General features: G+C 52.9%; 1 protein-coding gene across 1 annotated transcript in view; it reads right to left on the minus strand.

Moving 5' to 3' along the window:
- FBN3 (fibrillin 3) overlaps positions 1–21,049 on the minus strand; it is a 72,102-nt gene that overhangs the window by 44,518 nt on the left and 6,535 nt on the right. The window contains exons 11-30 of the mRNA XM_061152163.1: positions 19,334–19,531; positions 19,099–19,224; positions 18,828–18,953; positions 14,262–14,414; positions 13,967–14,152; positions 13,285–13,428; positions 13,095–13,214; positions 12,829–12,954; positions 8,796–8,918; positions 8,384–8,659; positions 8,101–8,154; positions 6,179–6,304; positions 5,960–6,085; positions 4,545–4,664; positions 4,288–4,425; positions 4,127–4,177; positions 3,732–3,857; positions 1,568–1,792; positions 1,215–1,340; positions 356–484 (exon numbers count right to left, since the gene is read on the minus strand). Coding sequence (XP_061008146.1) covers positions 356–484; positions 1,215–1,340; positions 1,568–1,792; positions 3,732–3,857; positions 4,127–4,177; positions 4,288–4,425; positions 4,545–4,664; positions 5,960–6,085; positions 6,179–6,304; positions 8,101–8,154; positions 8,384–8,659; positions 8,796–8,918; positions 12,829–12,954; positions 13,095–13,214; positions 13,285–13,428; positions 13,967–14,152; positions 14,262–14,414; positions 18,828–18,953; positions 19,099–19,224; positions 19,334–19,531 — 2,799 coding nt within the window. The remainder of the gene's footprint in view (positions 1–355; positions 485–1,214; positions 1,341–1,567; positions 1,793–3,731; positions 3,858–4,126; positions 4,178–4,287; positions 4,426–4,544; positions 4,665–5,959; positions 6,086–6,178; positions 6,305–8,100; positions 8,155–8,383; positions 8,660–8,795; positions 8,919–12,828; positions 12,955–13,094; positions 13,215–13,284; positions 13,429–13,966; positions 14,153–14,261; positions 14,415–18,827; positions 18,954–19,098; positions 19,225–19,333; positions 19,532–21,049) is intronic.

Here is a 21,049-nt window from a genome sequence, read left to right on the forward strand (position 1 = left end):
CCGAGTTCTCCATAGTTCCCCCGAGTAGATGCATGTGAAACATTCACTGAATCAATGAGAAAAATGAAAAGGGAAGAGGCTCCTCTTTCCAGGGCCCTCTCCTCTTCTCATGCTACCCCCACCCTGAGAGAACCTGCCCAAATCTTGGTCCCCATGCTTCTCATCTGAATGCCAGACCCAGTGTCTGGCAATCTTCGGGGACGATACCCACACCTGCTGTGTCCCAGCTGGGTCATGGCTTCTCTCCACTCCTGCCCCCTCCACCCACATCCGGCACAGCAATGTCCCCCCACCCCATTCCCCGGCTCAGCCCCAAGACCCATGGGCACCACCCTGCCCTGGGGTGGCTGCCTACCCATGCAGTTCTTCATCAGCATGAAGCCACTCTCGTAGCCATGGAGACACTTGCACTCGAAGCTGCCTGGGGTGTTGACACAGGTGCCCTGGCCACAGAGGTCAGGGGAGATGTGGCACTCGTCGATGTCTGTGGAGACAGTGGACATGGGCCAGGCCTCCATGTCTGCAGACACTCAAGGCCGCAGGGGAGCCCCAAGGCGCCGAACAGAGCCAGGGAAATGGAGGTGCTGTGACTGCACCCCCAGATGAGAGCAGGGAATTTCTTTCCAGCCCACAGGCCCCTGGAGGTCACTTTTCTTTTAATCAATTTATGTACTTGCTGCATTGGGTCTTAGTTGAGGCATGCAGGACCTTTCAGTTGAGGTATGTGGGATCTAGTTCCCTGACCAGGGATCAAACCCAGGCCCCGTGCATTGGAAGCACGGAGTCTTAGCCAAAGGACTACCAGGGAAGTTGCTGGAGGTCACTTTTGCCATGCCAAGTTGCTTCATTCATGTCTGACTCTTTCCAATCCTATGGACCGTAGCCCGTCAGACTCCTCTGTCCATGGGATTCTCCAGGCGAGAATAATGGAGTAGGTTGCCATGCCCTTCTCCAGGGGATCTTCCTGGCTCAGGGATCGAACTCATGTCTCTTATGTCTCCTGCATTAGCAGGAGGGTTCTTTACCACTAGTGCCACCTTTTGCCGGCCCCTTCTTTTATAGCCAGGATCCTGGAGGCCCAGAAAGGGTATTGAGCTGCCCTGGGTCACATAGCAGGCAGGCAGGCAGAACAAGGCCAGTTCTTGCCTTTTAGGTGCCTCTAGTTTGTGGCCCCCCCATCCCTGCAGGCACCTGAGGCAGAGGCAGGTACATACCTGTGCAGTTCCTTTCCTGGGCATCCAGGGCAAAGCCTCCTGCACAGGAGCAACGGAAGCTGCCCACGGTGTTGCGGCAGGTGCCGTGGGCACACAGCCCAGGGAAGGCTTTGCACTCGTTCACATCTGCAGCATGGGAGTACAAAACATCACAAAACAGTACAAACATCACACTACTGCAGTACAAAACATCACACTACGCCATGTCCCCGAGTCCCCTGCCTCCTGAGCGTTCACCCCTCTGATCACAGATATCTGGTCTCTCCTAAATCTGCTTCTCACCTCCAGGCGTCTGCCCACGCTCTGCCCTCTGCCCTCTTGGGGAGCCTCAGGCTCCCCAAACCCAAACGCACCTTTATAGAAAGGACGGCCTGACAGGAAGTCCCGGCTGGCAAAGCCCAGCCCCCGGGGACACAGGCTGGTGAAAGCCGGGGACTCGGGCTCAGGGCACGCCTCACATGCAGTGCCCCACGCGGCCCCCAGGGTGCAGCAGCAGACGTCCATCCGGTACTTGCCCAGCAGGGCAGCCCCACACTCGTCCTCCTCCCAACGCAGGAAACAAAGCTCCAGGCGCATGTCTGCAAGGAAGGGTGGTCACCGGTCCCGCCCCTGCCACACTCGCTGCCAGGACAGGCAATGTCTTCCGAAACTTCCTCCCCAGTGCGGAGACTGAATTCCTCAGCTGACACTCCATGTCCTCCACTTTTTTTCCCCCCACACTTCAGGGCTTGTGGGATCTTAGTTCCCTGACCAGGAATCAAACCCAGGGCACTGGCAGTAAAAACAGCTGAGTCTTAACCACTGAACCACAGGGAATTCCCAACAGTTACACTGGAATAAGGGTATAACCCAACAGTTACATTTTTTTAAAACAAAAATTTTTTTAAGATTTTTTTTTTTTGATGTGGACCATTTTTAAAGTCTTTATTGAATTTGTTACAATATTGCTTCTGTTCCATGTTTTGGCTTTTTGGCCGAGAGGAATGGGGGGTCTTAGCTCCCAGACCAGGGAAGGAACCTGTACCCCCTGGATTGGAACACAAAGTCTTAACCACTAGGCCACCAGGGCAGTCCCCCAAAGTTACATTTTAATAATAACTTGCACTGCTAGCTGCTTGCTATGTGCTGGGCACTGTTCTAAGCTCATCAACCCATGTAGTCTTTAAAATAACACCAAGAGGAAAATGGTTATCATCATGCCCATTTTACAGGCAAGAAAACTGAGGCAGAGATGGGTTAGATAGCTGGCCTGAGGCCACACAGTAAGAGGTAGAGGGAGGTTCAAACCAGGCCACCTGGCTCCAGAGTGTGTGTGTTTAATTTGTAAAACCTCCTTAGAATAATCTGGCAACGGATAAGGCTTCCTCAATACCAGACACGATGGTCTAAGACTGGGGTTGGCTAACTATGGTCCAGGGTGCCAGCTGCCCGTTTCTGTAAATAAAGTTTTATTGATATACAGTTACATTCATTTATTTCTGTCCTACACAGTAGAGCTGAGTAGCTGCAACAGATTGTGAGGCCCCTAAAGCTGAAAATATTTACTCTCTGGCCCTTTGCAGAAACAATTGGCTGATCCCTAGACTAGGACAATTTTTCACTCCGTGCAAAAGGAACACATGTTTAAGTGGATCCATTTGAGAATGAGACCCTATTACAGAATCTTTAGAAAAAATAAAGATAAACAGAAGTGCCATGACACACCGGGACCCATCTTAAGTTCCTGTGTACCCAATGCCTTGGTCCAGGGCTGCTCAGACAGCATTTCACCTGGCTGTGAATTCAGCAATGTTTTTATTTTTTCTTTACTCGGCTACTTTCTTTCCTTGGTCACATTCTGGGATCAGCAGGAAGACCTGATGCACACCTGAAGCTCAGTTTAGAAGGAAATCAAAGTTGAAAAGAGTCATCAGGGCCCATCTGCCTTCTGTTGACCAGGCTCCATGGTGCCACTGAGGCCACTAATGGGTTAATGTTACTATGGGAGGAAAAGCTGATAGAATGCAGAGCCCTACCTGCTGGCTGGCGGATGCCTTTGCACAAGAAATGTCCTATTCAAGATGTTGATGGTGTAAAGCAAGAAGCGCTCCTTGAGGGGGGAAAATATCTCAGAGCCTTTGAGCCTGAGGGCAAGCCATTCAGGGTAAGGGTTTGAGCCCTGGACCCAGGGGAAGGGTTGCAGGCATGAATTACCACTCATGATAGAGGTAGGTGCCTCGTGCTCAAACGCACCTCCTGTAAACCTTCTTTGATAGCAAGAAAGAATATACCAAGGTGGCAGGTAACATTCCACAAGACTGTACCATTTGCAGTGAGCTTCTTTAGAAGGGCAGTTGATTAAGTGGATCCAACCCCTCCAAAAAACAAATGTCTTTGGAGACACATTAGCAAGGGAGTGGGCAGAGTCCAAGAGGACCCCCAAGACCGCACCTGTCCCTAGGAAGGGCCTCCAGCTGTTGGGAGTGGAGGCAGGCCCTACACCGGACCCTGCAGGCCTATAGGTGAATTCACACTCACCTATGCACAGCCGGCCGGAGGTGTCCAGTATCAGGCCCTCTGAACACTCGCAGCGGAAGGAGCCCGCGGTGTTGATGCAGCGCCCATTGGGACAGACGCCAGGGAAGACCTCACACTCGTTCACATCTAGGCAGCAGAAAGCAAGGAGAAGTGAGAGGTGGAGGCTCCCAGCGAGCTGGCTCCCTAGGGGCTCAGGATACCACGTGGTTCTTGGGGAGGTGGGAAGACGCAGTGCCAGCCTCCTGGGCTGGGAGATTGTGGGGAAGACCCGGATACCAAGGACGGAGATCTCCAATGACTTCAGAGAGGGCCTTAGGCAGCCACCATGACACTTGCCTGCTCTTGGTGGTGGTGGTGGGGGGAGTGGCGGTGAAGGGCACAGGGTTGGGAGTTACCTTCGCAGCTGAGCCCCTTCACGCGGGCGAAGCCTCGGGCACAGGCGGGGTCTGTGATTGGGGAGAGGAGTCATTCTCTCCACCCGGATCCAGGGGACCTGGCACCCCCACGGTTCTCTCAATGGCCAGGGAGCCCCCAGAGCCGGCCCCCAGGGCATTACCCATGTCACAGCGTTCGCAGGGGCTCCCCCAGGCCGCGCCGAGCGTGGCGCAGCACTCGGAACGCAGGGTGGCCCCGTGCAGGTTGGCCTCGCAGCGGCCATCCTGGATCTTCAGCCAGCAGGTGCCTTTGGTGCTGTCTGTGGGGAAGAGGCCGGCGGGCTCATCTGGCAGGCCCACACCTGCACACTAACCCGCGGAGACCCAGACTTCCCCTGGGCGGGCGTCTGCGTCCCGGCTGCTCCGCGGGGCCTCTCACCTAGGCACACGGTGCCAGAAGGTCCCAGGCGGCTGCCGGGGGCGCACTCGCAAGCGTAGGAGCCGGCCAGGTTGCGGCACACGCCATTCACACACGGGTTGGACAGGCACTCGTCGAGGTCTACAAAGACAACCCGCCCCCGACCCCCATCAGGTCCCAGAGCTGCAGGAACTGGAGCCGCAGGCGACCTGAGGCCCCTCCCCTCCGCCGCTGCCAAAGTCCAACGGCAGGGGGCGCAGGCGGCTAGAAGGCGCGGGAACGGACTGGGCAGGCGCTGAGGAGCGTGTTTGCCTTAAATTGCGCAGTGCACCTGCGTGTGCACGCCGACACGCAGGATCCCGGGAGCCCGCACGGGTGAAAGTGTACAGGGGCAGGCACGGTGGGGAACGGCGGCCCTGCGAGGGTCAGTCATGGCACAAGAGAGGCCGACGGTGCGAGGCGGGAGGAAAACCCAGAGCGGGGGAGACCTGGTTTTGGTGGGGCGGGCGGGGGCGGGGGGGGGGGGGGGGGGCAGTCCGCCGGAGGCTTGCGCTTAACTCTGTGTGTGTTTGTGTTTGCTTGTGTGTGTGTGCGCGCTCCTGCAGGTATCTGTGAGTGCCCAGGGGTCTGTAATGAACAAGGTCATTGCAACCAAGTGTGTGTGAGGGCGGGTGGGCACATACTCCTGTGTGTGAGTATATATAAGTGTGTGAATGCACAACTGTGTGGGTATGTGGTATCTGCACATATAAGTGTGTGTGGCTGTGAGCCTAAGTGTGCGAGGGGTAAAAATGTGGACACACACGTGTCTTTGAGAGTGTGCACATGAGAGTATGATGTGTGGGACTATGACTATGAGTGTGAATATGGGTGTGTAAATCTGTTTTGTGTGAGTACTGGCATGTGTAATCAAGTGATCAAGTGTGTGAATGTCAGAGTGTCTGCATAAGGGTGTGCCTTTGAGGGTGTAACTCTGGTTATGAGCATATGTGTAAAGAGTGAGAATTGTTCAGTCACTTAGTCATGTCCGACTCCTTGTGGCCCCATGGACTGCAGCATGCCAGGCTTCCCTGTCCTTCACCATCTCCTGGAGTTTGCTCAGACTCATGTCCATTGAGTCAGTGATGCCATCCAATCATCTCATCCTGTGTTGCCCCCTCCTCTTCAGGCCCTCAATCTTTCCTAGCATCAGGGTATTTTCCAATGAGTCGGCTCTTTGCATCAGTGAGAATAAGTGTGAATGTGGTTATGTGTGAGTGTGTACCTAAGAGTGTAACTATGAGACTGAGTGTGAATACTTGTATGCCTTTGAGCATGTCTGTGCGGGTGAATGCAGGTATGCATGCGTCTGGCAGCATGTGTGTGCCCAGAGCATGCAGTGTGCATAAGTACTTGTGTGTGTGTGCGCGTGTCTGCATGCCCCCAGGACCCTGTACCTTCACAGGTCTCCGTGTCTGGCCGGAAGCTGAAGCCCTGGGGGCAGGAGCAGCTATAGCTGCCCGGGCTGTTCCGGCACCGCCCGTTGTCACACAGGAGGCTGTTGAGGGCGCACTCGTCCACATCTGCAGGGCGGGGATGGGGCCGGAGAGCAGGGTGAGGGGTGTGCAGTGGGGGTGACACCCCCCCCTACCTGTCCACTCGCCCAGCACGCTCACCAGTGCACTCCCTGCCATCCGCGACTGCCTCGTAGCCCAGGTTGCAGACGCAGCGGTAGCTGCCCCGCAGGTTCTCACACATGCCGTTGGCACAGACATCAGGGTCGAGGGCACATTCATTGATGTCTGCAGCAGGAAGACGGCATCAGCAGCTGCCCCAGCTCCCTGAAAGCTCCAGAAGCCAGGTCCTCCGGGGCCGGAGCTCCAACCTAGACCCTGCCTCCTTTCCCTGGAAACCAGGGTTTCTCAGCACCGTGGATATTTGGAGCCGGATCATTCTTTGCTTTGTGGAGTCAGAGGGGGGCGGGGAACCCATGCAATGTTGAGCAACATCCCCAGCGTCTACCCATGAGATGCCAAGAGCACCGTCCCCAATATTTGTCCAGACATTGCCAAATGGCACCTGGGGGAACAGGTGTGGAACTCATGGAACAGACATTATTACATCAGCAACATAATTTCTTCTAAAGCACGATCATAATCACTAATGTTATAAGATGCTTACCAGTTTGTGCCGAGTATATTAACTCATTTGGTCCTCACAACATCCCTGAAATGGGACCTACTAGTATATCCACTTTACAGAAAAGGAGGTGCAGAGATGGGAAGTAACTTGATCAGTATTCAATCAGTAAACAGTAGGGCCTGGAGAGTTCCCTGGTGGTCTAGCGGTTAGGAATCAGTACTTTCACTGCCATGGCCTGGGTTCAATTCCTGGTTGGGGAACTGAGATCCCCTAAGCCTCATGGCACAAAGGGGCAGGGGGAAATAGGCAGCCCCATATGTCAAAAAAAAAAAAAAAAAGAATGCTGGCTTGGATTTAAACCCAGGCATTTGGCTCCAGAATCTGTCCCTTTAACTGAGGGAGGGGCGCTGGACATCTGTCCTGCCCCCATGGCCCAGTCGGGGGTGGGAAACCTGGCTGTATCCTAAATCCTTTTATTTGTTGTTCAGGCAGGAAGGCTGTAACAGCAAGGGATGGTGTCATAGGTGGGAGTCCTCATCCCCAGGATCACCTTAGCACATGACTTTATTTGGAGATGGACATACAGTCCATTCTAATATGATTGTATCCTTATAAGAGTAGAGGCCTGGGCGCAGACACACAGGGTGAGCCCTGTGTTGAGAGGAAGGCAGACGAGTTTGGGATTAACATATATACGTGCCTACATGTGTGCTCAGCAGTGTCTGACTCTGCGACCCCATGGACTGTAGCCCTCCAGGCTCCTCTGTCCTTGGGATTCTCCAGGCAAGAATACTGGAGTGGGTTGCCATGCCCTGCTCCAGGGGATCTTCCCAACGCAGGGATCAAACCCACATCTGCTATCACTCCTGCACTGATTCCTTACCACTGAGCCACCTGGGAAGAAGTCCCTAACATATATACACTACCCTATATAAAACAGAAAACAGACAAGGGCCTACTGTATAGCACGAGAATTAAACTCAGTATTTTATAATAACCTATAAGGGCAAAAAATCTGAAAACTCTGTGTGTGTGTGTGTGTGTGTGTGTGTGTGTGTGTGTGTGTGTGTATATATACACACATATATATATACTGAAAAAATATATATATACTGAAAAGTATATATATCATATATATATAGGGTCTGAATCACTTTGTTGAACACAAGAACCATTGTAAATTAAAAAAAAAAAGGATGAGGGCAGAGATCAGGGAGATGCTTCGACCAGGCAAGGATTAACAGCTAAGCGCCAGAAGCTGAGAGAGGTGTGAGACAGACTCTTCCTCACAGCCTCTGAAGAGGCCACCCCTGCTCACACCTTGATCTGGGACATTTAGCCTCCAGAGCTATGGGAGAATGACCCCCCCCAGCCTGTGATACTTTCTGGAACCCAGTGACCTGGCCGGGTTGCCAACCATGTCCCTAACCCTTGGTCCCAGCCCCACCCCGCTCACCTCTGCCATCCGTGGTGATGCCAAGACCGCTGCTGCACAGGGCCTGGAACTCAGCTGCGGTGGCAGGAACAGGGAGAGAGGGGCGGTCACTGGCCATTGCTGAAGCCAAGCCATGCCCAAGACATGGCCCCTTGGGGCTGGGCAAGGGTCTGGGACTAAGATGCCTGCTCCAGTGGGAAGAACAGTTTTCCTCTGTCTCTTCTTTCCTCTGTCTCCACCCCACCCCATGGGAGCCATGGGGGCCATGGAACGTTCATGGGGGCGGGGCAGCTGAAGCCCTTACCAGAGTTCTTGGGGGGACACAGCTGGCAGGGCTCCCCAAACCCATGGGCCGGGCTTGCACAGCAGCACTCGGATTTGGTGAAGGCACCGGGGAAGGGGCGGGCACAGGAGCCCTGGTCGAGGGGCCTGTAGCACATGCTGCGCACGTGGGTGTCCACGCACACTCGGCCGTCGGCGCCCACCGCAAGCCCCCCGAGGCAGCGGCAGTGGAAGGAGCCCTCGGTGTTGGTGCAGTGACCGTTCATGCAGATGCCCGGCGTCTGGCACTCATCGATGTCTGCAGGGGTCGTGGGAGGAAACTGCGACAGGTCCCAGCCACCCCATCCCCACGCCACACCCGCACTTGCCACCTCCCCTCGCCTCTTCTCCCCATCCCCATGGGTTCCCCTGTGGTCCAGCCTGCAGTTTCTCACCCACACAATGGCGGCCACCGGGTGCCAGCAGGAAGCCGGGTTTGCAGAGACACGTGAAGCTCCCGTCCTCGTTCAGGCACACTCCGTTGGCACACATGGTGGTAGTCGCACACTCGTTGTGGTCTGGGGACACCAGGAGAGGCAGGGTCCCAACAGGGTCCTGGCACCCACCCTTTCATTGGGCCAGTCCTGCCAGGGAGACCAGCCCAGCCCTCATGTTTCCAGGGACAGCTCCCGTGGCTGTGGGAGCCTGACAGGATGAGACGTGGCTGTCAGAGACTAGTTTGGCATGGGTATTAGGTTGCAGGACTGTGACCTCCCCTGGGGCCAACTGGGACCACTAGCTCATATCTGCATCCTCCATCCTGGCACATATAGGTGCTCCATGAATAGTTGTTCAAATTCCTTTAAATAAGTCAGGTGGTGGCTGCACAATATCTCACTAAATGCTTCCAAACTGTTCATTTAAAAATGGTTAAGATGATAAACATGTTATGTAGGGACTTCCCTGGTGGCTCAGTGGTAAAGAATCCACCTGCCAATGCAGGGAACTCAGGTTCTATCACTGGTCCAAGATCCCACGTGCCAAGGGGCAACCAAGCACATGTGCCATAACTATTGAAGCCTGAGCGCCTAAAGCCTATGCTCTGTAATGAGAAGCTCATGCACCACAACTAGAGAAAGCAGCAATGAAAATCTAGAGCATCCAAAAAAATTAAAAAGTTATGTATATTTCGCCAAGATAAAAAAATGCAAAAAAAAAAAAAAATTGAAAAAATGAGGTAGTGGTTGCATGAAATTACGCATGTACAAAAATGCCACCGACTTGTCCCTTTAAAAAGGGTAAGATACAAACTACTATACATAAAATAGATAAACAAGGTCCTATTGTATAGCACAGGGAACATATTCAGTATTTTATAATAAACTGTCATGGAAAAAAAGCGTTAAACTGGTCAATTTTACACTGTGGAATTGTGCCATAATTCTTAAAAATGCAAAAATGAATTGAAAAATGAGATGGCGGTTGCATGACACTAGAAATATCCTAAATGCCACCAAACTGTTCACTTAAAAATGCTGTTGCACACATCATGATATTTATTATTAATACATAACTGTATGATCTTTATTACATAAAAATGGATGCTTAGTTGTGTAAATACACAAATGAGACCTAGAAGGACACATCAAACAGTAAACTGCTTGTGTTAATGGATGACTTTAGTTTTTTGCTTGTGTTTTTTGGTTTCCTATTATGCAAGTGTTAACTTTTAAGAAATAAATGTTATTTTTATTTTTTTATTTTTTAAAATAAATGTTATTTTTAAAAACCTTTAAAAATGCTATGTTTATCTTCCCGCAAAAAAAAAAAAAAAAGAAAGAAAGAAAGGTGGTTGCACAACATTAGGAATTACTGAGATTTTCACTTTTAAATGTTTAAATTTATCTTGTGTGAATCACAGCTGCATTTAAAAAGGAAAGGGCAAAAACCATCAGCTAACAAAAAAATAGTCTCGGGACTTCCCTGGTGGTCCAGTGGTTAAGAATTCACCTTCCAATGCAGGGACTCTGGTTAGACCCCTGATCAGGGAACTCAGACCCCACTTGCGGTGGGGCAACCAAGCTGGAGTGCCACAACCACTGAGCCTGCGTGCTCTGGAGCCACAACTAGAGAGAAGCCCGTGCACCAGAGCCAAGAGCCTGCCTGCGGCATCAAAAGATCCCACATGCTACAAGGAAAATCCCATGCAACACAACTTAGACCTGATGCAGCCAAATAAATAAATATTTTTTTCCAGAAACCTTTCTTTAAAAATAGTTTAATTTAAAAGAAGGCAGTCGGTGCAGTGCAGAAATGATTTGTTTACCAAAGTACAGTGTTGAATAAAAAAGGATTGAAGCAAGAAGAAGGAAGAAAGGGAGGGAGGGAGGAATGGAGATAGGGAGGGAAAAAACATAATGAATACATAAAAGGTCCACACCTAAATGTGTACGTGAATTTCCACAGCGGCATTATCCATAACAGCAAAAGTGGAAACAACCCAAATAGCCAGCAACTGATGCCGGTAGAAACAAAATGTTGTCTGCTCATATAATGGAATGGCATTTGACAATAAAAAGGAATGACAGTCTGACACATGGACGGATCTTGAAAATGTGATGCATCAGTGAAAGAAGCCAGTCACAAAAGGCCATAGAGTGCGTGATTCCATTTATACAAAATGCCCAGAACAGGCAAAGCCATGGGGACAGAAAGTAGACTAGTCTACTGCTGAGGGGTGGGGGGGAGGGAAGGGAAGATAGATGATTCTGGAATGACTGCTAATGCAGAGGAGGTGATAAAGAGGTTCTAAACTTAGACTGTGGTTATGCTTGTACTAAAAGCCATTGAAATGTATACTTTAAAAGGCTGCTTTTATGGTATGAGAATTATATATCTAAAAAGATGCTAAAAGGGTTTTTAAAACTGAATGAATGCACAAGCAACTATGCTCAGTGTTTTATAACCTATAAAGAAAAAGAATCTGAAACTCTGCTGTACATCTGAAACTAACACAACACTGTAAATCACCTATACTTTCATTTAAAAAATCAATTAAAAAATTTATATGTACCAAGAGAGAAAAATTAAAAAGGCCAAACTAATGATTTCATCATCTCTTACTGGTTATAGACTATGCAGAGATCTGAAGGCAACATTAAAGACCTGATGGTAAAATGTGAAACAATGAATTAATCATTAGAATTAATCAAAATTAATTTCAGTACAGGGTTTCCCTGATGGCTCAGTGGTGAAGAATCTGCCTGCCAATGCAGGAGACACAGGTTCAATTCCTGGTCCAGGAAGATCCCACGTGCAGCAGAGCAACTAAACCCATGCACAACTGCTGAGCCTGTGCTCTGGAGTCTGGGAGCCACGACTACTGAGCCGGTGTGCTGGAACTATAGACGCCTGTGCGTCCTAGAGCCTGTGCTCCACGGAGAGGGCACAGGAGAAACCACTGAAATGAGAAGCCCATGCAGAGCAACGAGAGCAGCCCCCGCTCACCGCAACTAGGGAAAGCCTGTGCCCAGCGATGAAGACCCAGCACAGCCAAAAATAAATAAATAAAAAAAAATTAACTTCAGTAGGTGATATCTAGCTAATAAAAAACAGTATAAATAAAAAGAATAATTTATGCATGGAAATAAATTACTGTACTTCACGTTAATGCTAAGAAAATAGCTAATGTGATAATCAACGTTCTAAATCTATCTAATAATAAAAAGTAAACACTCTGCAAAAAAAATAAAACAACAAAATTCTGTAAAGCAATTATCCTTCAATTAAAAAAAAAAAAAGAATGAATACAGAAAGGACAAAAATCCTTCCCAGTGAGAGAAGATTAAGGCAGGTCTCAGACAGGGTGACAGAAGAGGACAAAGGGGGTCCCTAGCGGCCCCCGCAAGCTGTGGGGAGTTGTCACCCCCTATACCCCACAGGGAATCTGAGACCAAGGAGCTCTCCATGGTCCTGACCCACCTCTCCTGGAGGCAGATGAAGGGCTGTGTCAGGGGCAGAAGCAGACAGCACAGTCTTACCCCAGAGGCCTCTTCCTGGGAGTCACAGAGTGACTGGGAGAATGAAGGCATGGGTAGAGACTGGACAGACCACAAGAAGGCTCTCAGATGGGCTGGCTGGGCTCAGGAAGGGAAGCAGAGGATCCATCCAAAGAAAGGATGGAGTGATGGAGCAGGAGTTGCAAGATGCGAGAAGCAAGGTAGGGACTCCCTCGGTGGTCCCACGGCTCAGACTCCAAACTCCCAATGCAGAGGTCCTGGGTTTGATCCCTGGTCAGAGAACTGATCCCACATGCCTCAACTAAGAGTTCGAATGCTACAATTAAAGATCTTGCATGCCACAATTAAGATCTGGTGCAGCCAAATAAATTAATCAATATTTTTCTTTTTTAAGAAGAGGTAAGGAGGCACTAAAAGGCAGCTACTGGGGCCCAGAAGCCCCCTCCCCTCCCACCCACCCTCAACTCACCCACACAGTTCTTGCCATCAGGGCTGAGCTCAAAGCCTGCGTTGCAGACACACTGGAAGCTGCCCTCCGTGTTCACACAGCGGCCGTGATGGCAGAGGCCACTGCTGGCGATGCATTCGTCTATGTCTGGGGGGTGGGGGGGCAAGGCAGGCGGGCGGTCAGCAGGTGTCCTCCCAGCCCCACCCCCCAGACTCCAATTCGGGCCAGAGATGCAGGCTCCACCAGCCAGACCCCCTGGCACCCCCACTTCTAAGGGACGGCCATACCCAGGCACGCCTGCTTGGTGAGCGTCGCCTGAAAACCCTCATGACACCGACAGCGGTAGGAGCCGGGGGCATTGATGCAGTCTCCGTGGCGGCAGGGGCTGCTGGCACATTCGTCCACGTCTGCGGGTGGAGGACGCTGAGCCCGAGTCTGGCAGGGTGCGCCCCCACCCCCAGCCCAGCCACCGCTCACCAATGCACTCCCCCCGGACGTCCTGCGTGTAGCCCACGTTACACTCGCAGCGGTAGCTGGAAGGGGTGGGCAGGCAGCGGCCGTTGAGACACAGGTTGGTGAAGTGTCGGCAGATGTCGATGGTCTGGTTCAGTGTGGCTGTGCCTGCGCGTGGGGCCGACGGAGGGGGGCGGGTGCCTGACTGAGGGCTGGGCCCCTGGGTCTGGGCCTCGCCTCTGGGTTCAGACACACACTCAGAGGCTGGGACTCCACCCCTTATGGCCAGGCTCTCCCACTATAGCCCAGCCTCCTGCCCTAAATTCAGACCCTCCACTTGCCTGAGACCCCGGACCCCCATTTCAGCCCTAGTGTGTGTGCCAAGTCACTTCAGTCATCTCTGACTCTGTGCGACCCCCTGGACTGTAGCCCACCAGGTTCCTCTGTCCAAGGGATTCTCCAGGCGAGAATACTGCAGTGGGTTGCCATTTCCTTCTCCAATTCCAGCCCTAGACCCTCACCCAAAGCTCAAACTTAGCCTTGGAGGCTGGGATCTCCAATCTGCCCCCACCCTCAGACCATCGTCAGTACTCCCATCCCCACTGCCCAGGCCATGACCCCCCACTCCAAAGCCCAGTCCAGACCCTGAGGCCTGGATCCCCGTTTCCACCGGAGGGGTCATGGACCCCTCCTCCCAAATCCTCACCAATGCTGGCATCTCCAAGGCCCAGGCTGGGAACCCCACGACCACTGGAGCCGTGGGGGCTATGCCGTGCCAGCCCTGGGTCAGGACCCACACTGCCACTGGATCTGAAGCCGGGGAGGCTGGGGAAGGGGCCCGGATAGGAGGGCAGGAGCGGGAGCCCCGGGGCACACAGTCGCTGGGACTCATCTGCAAGGGAGCGGGGTTGGAAGTTAAGCCTCGGTTGTACCCCAGGGTCCCCAACCCCCAGGCCAAGCTCTGGGGTAGAGGAAGGCGGGAGGCACCCCCAGCCACTCACCAGAGCCCCGTGGAGGACACAGCTCAGGGGCCAGGCCAGCCGCCCAGCACCTGCCCTTGTCACAGCAGCACTGCCTGTGGGTGTAGTGGCCCGCGAGGTCTCCCGCACAGCGGCCTGCGATCAGCACTGAGAAGCAAGTGCCAGCACGGTGGTCTGCAGCAGGGGGCAGGGTGGGAGGAGTGGGGAGGACCATTCATGTGTGCTCAGTCACTGTTCAGTCATGTCTGACTCTTCTGCGACCCCATGGACTGTAGCCCACCAGGCTCCTCCATCCCTGGGATTCTCCGGGCTACAATACTGGAGTGCTAGCCATTCCCTCCTTCAGGGGATCTTCCCAGTCAGGGATTGAACCTGCATCTCCTGCATTGGCAGGCAGGCAGATTCTTTACTGCTGAGTCACCTGGGAAACCCTGAGGACCAGTTACCAGACTTCACATCCCAGCTCCACCAGCACCATCTTCAGGACAGACCTTCTTGCCTCTCTGCGCCTCAGTTTCACCATCCATGGACCAGAGGTGCTCAGAGCGCTCACATCAGAAGAGTGTTGCAGAGGGCACTCTATCTGGCACGTGGCCAATCCTCGCTGAGAGGATTAAACCAAGTTTAAACCAAGAGGTAATAAACCAAGATTTCCAAATTACCCCAGAGAAGGAGGTTTGGGCTCGTGCCAAGCAAAAGTGTCCCATACCAAATGTTGGCATTGTTAGTAAGCTCCCTGGGATATTCAACCACATTGAGGAAGACCCCAGGATCAAGGGGTTGCCTCGATGGGAAGTCAAGCTGGATTCTCAAACAGAGATGCTGGGATCTGTAGCTGGGTGGCCTCGCTTACCAGCCCTGGACATTCTGCGGAAACCCAAGAGGCTTTTAATTTGAAGAGGGACCAGGGGAGCAAAAGCTATGATGAACCTAGACAGAGTTGGATCATAGAAAAAGCAAGAGAATTCCAGAAAAACATCTACTTCTGCTTCATTGACTACACCAAAGCCTTTGACTGTGTGGATCACAACAAACTGTGGCAAATTCTTCAAGAGATGGGAATACCAGACCACCTTACCTGTCTCCAGAGAAACCTGTATGCAAATCAAATAGCAAGAGTTAGAACCAGACATGGAACAACAGACTGGTTCCAAATTGGGAAAGGAGTATGTCAAGGCTGTATATTGTCACTGCTTATTTAAATTATATGCAGAGTACATAATGTGAAATGCAAGGCTGGATGAAGCACAAGCTGTAATCAAGATTGCCAGGAGAAATATCAATAACCTCAGATATGCAGATGATACCACCCTTATGGCAGAAAGTGAAGAGGAAGTAAAGAGCCTCTTGATGAAAGTGAAAGAGGAGAGTGAAAAAGCTGGCTTAAAACTTAACATTCAGAGAACTAAGATCATGGCATCTGGTCCCATAACTTCATGGCAAATAGATGGGAAACAATGAAAACAGTGAGAGACTTTATTTTCTTGGGCTCCAAAATCACTGCAGATGGTGACTGCAGCCATGAAATTAAAAGATGCTTGCTCCTTGGAAGAAAAGCTATGACCAACCTCGATAGCATATTAAAAAGCAGAGACATTACTTTGCCAACAAAAGTCCATCTAGTCAAGGCTATGGTTTTTCCAGGAGTCATATAAATGTGACAGCTGGACCACAAAGAAGGCTGAATGCCAAAGAATTGATGTTTTTGAACTGTGGTGTTGGAGAAGACTCTTGAGAGTCCCTTGGACTGCAAGGAGATCAAATCAGTCAATCGTAAAGGAAATCAGTGCTGAATATTCATTGAAAGGACTGATGCTGAAGCTGAAGCTCCAACACTTTGGCCACCTGATTCGAAGAACTGACTCAACTGGAAAAGACCCTGATGCTGGGAAAGATTGAGGGTAGGAGCAGAAGGGGGCGACAGAGGATGAGATGATTGGATGGCATCACCGACTCAACAGACATGAGTTTGAGCAAACTCTGGGAGATAGTGAAGGACAGGGAAGCCTGGCATGCTGCAGCCCATCAGGTCTCAAAGAACCAGACACAACTGAGCGACTGAACAACAAGGGAGCAGACTGGCAGACTGATAGCTGCAGCCCCTGGGGAGACTGAGACAGAGGCTCCCCAGCTACGAAAACCACGGACACTTCCACTGTGACCTCAAGTCTGATGGCTTTATTCGGTGATCAGATTTCTCAGATATGCTCTAAAAGAGCATATTTTTAGGTTTGAAAACCCACAAATGTTAGCCAGTGGCCCACAGTGGAAAAACCCCTCCATCAGCCAGGAGGGCCCTTGTAGCCACCCCTGAGCTGCTCAAGGCTGAGAAAACAACTAGCATTTCTACCTCCCCAGACACACCCCCATGCACCTGGTGGCGGGGGCGGGAGGGTTCCCCAGGTGCACCCCCGGGTTCCCCAGCTGTGAGTCAGGGCTCTTCAACTCCAGCATCACCCCTGGCATTCTAACAGGGCTGTGCCTGCCCAGGCAAGAAGAAGTCATCAGACGTGTTCAAGGTCACACAGCTGCTGGAGAGTGAGGCTGGGATGGGAAGCCAGGTTCCTGCACCCCAGGGGATCTGACCAAGCAGCTGCCTCTCTAGTAGGGAGGACACGACAAAATGCAAGAATTTTAATAAAAATGATGTTGCCTTTGCTTCTTAAGCACCTACTGTGATCAGGCTCTGCTACGTGGTTACAAACCCAACTTCTCTGCTCCCCTGTGTTTCTGAATGTGTACTTAGTACCCCATACTTCCACACCTGGGTGAATCACTCCATAGTATTTAACCCTCTCCATATACTTTTGAGGTGTGCTGCTGGAGAAGACTCTGGAGAGTTCCTTGGACTGCAAGGAGATCAAGCCAGTCCATCCTAAAGGAAATCAGCCCTGAATATTCATTGGAAGGACTGATGCTGAAGCTCCAATACTTTGGCCTCCTGAAGCAAAGAGATGACTCATTTGAAAAGACCCTGATGCTGGGAAAGATTGAGGGCAGGAGGAGAAGGGGGTGGCAGGGGATGAGATGGTTGGATGGCATCACTAACTCAATGGACATGAATCTAAGCAAACTCCAGGAGATACTGAAGGACAGGGAAGCCTGGTGTGCTGCACCAGGGCCTGGGGCCGCAGAGTCAGACATGACTGGGTCAGTGAACAGTAAAATGGGTAAGTACTCCCAGTACTTCACACATAAGGCAGCTGAGGCAAAGCAGAGAGGTTAAGGAACTTGCCTTGGGTCACCCGGAACACAGGACTGAATTGCAAGCCCATTTTCAGAGGACACTTGACCTTGATTCAAATCTAGGCTCTGCTCTTTAGTAGCTGGGATAGGCCCCACAGTCCAGGGGACGTGCCCAGAGCTAGTCACCATGCCAGCCAAGATGGCCCCGAGAGGTGGAGGAATAAATTGGTCTGGCAGCGGCCACGGCACACTGGCAGGACACCAAACACATTCTCGGTCCTGCCTGGTAGCGATCCAGCCTGAGGGGCCCAGGTGGCGCTGGAGACCTGCCAAGCCCACCTTGCCTCACCAAACCTAGGCTCCGCCCATACCCCATCACACGTGTTTCTGGCTAGCCCTGTCAGCCACCTCTAAAGTCTAACGAGCAGCTTATCAAGACAGCAGGATAGGGAGAGAGCCCAAGGACCCCCCTGCTGCAGCCAGGTGGGGTGTGGGGGTTACAGGAGGGTGGGTATCCAGGGAGAGGCACGGACCAGAGGACGCCACCTTCGTGGCGGCAGAGTGAGGGCTCCGGGGAGCTGGGTGTGGGTAACTGTCTCGTCTACATGTGGATTTGGCTCAAGCAAACCTCCCCTCTCAGGGCCTCAGTTTATCTCAAACATGGGGTGTGGGGGAAGATGGGTACTTTTTAAAAAGTCTTCAGGAGTGGAAAGAGGGATACAGAGACTGGGGCCAGTTAGGCCAATGGGCAGAAGGTCATAAAGATGGAGGATGGAGGACAGAGAACCAGAGGGGCATAGAGATAGGGGCTAGAGGGGCTAGAGGGGGGCAGAAGGGCATAGAGATGGGGGCTAGAGGGGCAGAAGGTCATAAAGATGGAGGATGGAGGATAGAGAACCAGAGGGGCATAGAGATAGGGGCTAGAGGGGCTAGAGGGGGCAGAAGGTCATAAAGATGGAGGATGGAGGATAGAGAACCAGAGGGGCATAGAGATGGGGGCTAGAGGGGCAGAGGGGTATAGCAACAGAGGCCAGGAAGGCAAGAATGACAACCAGCCAGTAAGCCAGAAGGACAGAGTCCTAGGGGTAGAGGGGAATGGGGGAGGGGGAATGCACTGAAGCCAGGAGACCAAGATAAGAGACCAGAGAGCTAAAGGCCTTAGAGATGGGGGCTAAAGGGGCTTGCAGACTGGGGTCAAGAGAGCATAAAGACCAAAGTATAAGGAGCCAGAATTTCTGAGGGGATGGAAACCAGGGTCCAAAAAACACAGAAGGACATAGAAATCGAAAGGCTAGAGAAGCCCTAGGGTCAGAAGGTTGCAGAGACAGATGAGCCAAGGGGTCTGTCTCCTACCTGGCCTCTGCCCACTCAGCCCCCATCCTACCCTGAGCCCTGGCTCACCTAGGCAGCGAGTGCCGTCCAGGCTGCTGGCATAACCACGGGGACAGGTGCACACGTAGCTCCCGACTGTGTTGGTGCAGTCACCGCCGGAGCAGAGGCCTGGCGCACTGAGACATTCATCCACGTCTATGCAGATCGATGCCGGGTCAGCGCCAGGCAGGGGCCCCCACCAGCCCTATCCCACCTCCTCCTCCCCCCTGCAGGGGGAAACTGAGCCACTCAGAGCACAGCAGAGAGGGCATCCCAACTTGAACCTCTCCCCGTCACCCACCTTCACACTTGGCGCTGTTCTCACTGAGCCGGTGTCCAGTGGGGCAGCGGCACTCAAAGGAACCCACAGTGTTGACACAGCTGCCCCCCTGGCACAGGCCTGGCACAGCCTGGCACTCATCCACATCTGCAAGGGGATGAGAGGCCCGTCAGAGGAGGAAACCAAAGCCTCCAAGGGCTCCCACTCAGCCCTGGTTCCCAGGACCTCTGTCCTCGCGCTGGCCCCCTCTACTTACCTTGGCAGGCCCCCGTGTTAATATTCGGGATGAAGCCCCGGCGGCAGGGGTGTGGCTGAGCTGGGCAGAGCTCACATGGGAAGCCCCAGGCCCGGCCCACAGTGGCACAGCAGAGCGCCTTGGTGCAGAGGAGGCCTGTCAGCTGGTGCTGGCACCCCTCAGGGCCCACTCGGCCAAAGCAGGGCCCTGTCCGGTAGTCTGCAGGGCAGATGGATGTGGCAGCTGGCCCCAGGCTGCCCCCCACCCATCGCCTTCTGCATTTCCATCCCAGCAGGCCCAGCACAGGCCTCTACTTCTCTCGCCTGAACTACTGTTGTGGCCACCTTCCCAGCCTCCCTACACCAACACACCAGGTTTTGTTTTTTTTCTCCTGACCCCAAGCCTCTACTCATACTTTTGCCTTCCCTTACCTGATGAACTCCTATTCACCTTTCAAAACCCTTTCTCTCCAGAGCAATGTCCAACCAACCTCCAACAGAAGCCAGGACCTCCAAGCCTACAGAGCTCAGAGCATGTCTGGAGACCCTCCCCCCTCCCCCAGGCCCACCCTCCCTGCAGGCTTGGGCAGGGACCCGTGGACGCCCTGCTGCAGAGCTGGTCCCATCCCTGAGCAACCTCAGGCTCTGCCGAATCTCCCAGACTCCGGGAGGGACCCAGCATCCACCAAATGCTCTGAACTCACAATTCTTCATTGCTGAACCCCCGCCCAGCTGAAGGTGGTCTCATCGGTACCCCCACCGCCGGGCATGGGCCCAGATGTGACTTCCTGGCTCCATGCTCCAGATGGCTCCAATCAAGGGGCTGGCATTGGACCAAGGGAAGCCCCTCCCAGAAGGAGACGCCAAAGCCAGCCCCCAGGCCCGTATGGAGAGGAGCTCCAACACAGTCCTGACTTCCCTAAGCAAGACAGGGTTTCCAGACTCTCACCTCAGTCTCCCAGGAGCCTGGAATCCCCACTCATTCTTGCCAAGCACCCAGCCCTGCCTCTCTCTGGGGCCCCCACCTCCCAGCCCCCACACCAGGCCCCTCCTCTCTCACCCTCCCCACTAACCTTCCCATTCCCTCAGCCACCCCGACTGCTCCCCCTCTGTCAGCCCAAATTCCAACTCGGTTTTCTTGCCAAATCCAGTTTCCCAAAGCCCACTCTGGAACCCAGGCAACCCATAGCCCCTCCAGCTTCTGATTTGTGGCTATACCCTCCCCAAACTGGCTCTAGTCACAGACGGGCCTCAGCAGCAGCCCCCGCACTGGGGTCAGTCCTAGGGCCCTTCCCGTCTTTGCCTTCCTGGGCTCCTTGGCCAAGCAAGGCACTCTGGTGGTTCGCAGGCTTGGGCATCCCCATCGCCATGCACACCTTTTCACCTTCTCCTTCCCACTTGCTGGTGGCTAAGCTCCATTTCTTTGGTGGATCCTTAAATCACCCCCCCTTTTCTTCCCCAAGAACCTCAACCATCCAAGAGGCTTCAGGCCCCATAGATGTGGCAGCCCCAGACCTGGGTATCCAGCTGCCTCCTTGGTGACCCACAGGTTCCTCAGCCAACTCTGAGCCTGAGCATCTTGCCTTTCCCTGTACCCACCTGTCCCTCAGTTTTCAGAGCAGACCTAGGTTCATCACTATTTCCATCCCCTGCCGCCCGGCATCCAACTTCTCATTGCAACCATTGTCTTTGCCTCGGTGACAGCCTCCAAACAGGTGACTCCTCCCACCTCAGCCTG

The sequence above is a fragment of the Dama dama genome, chromosome 9 (genome assembly GCF_033118175.1).
Source record: "Dama dama isolate Ldn47 chromosome 9, ASM3311817v1, whole genome shotgun sequence".
NCBI classification, from domain to species: Eukaryota; Metazoa; Chordata; class Mammalia; order Artiodactyla; family Cervidae; genus Dama; species Dama dama.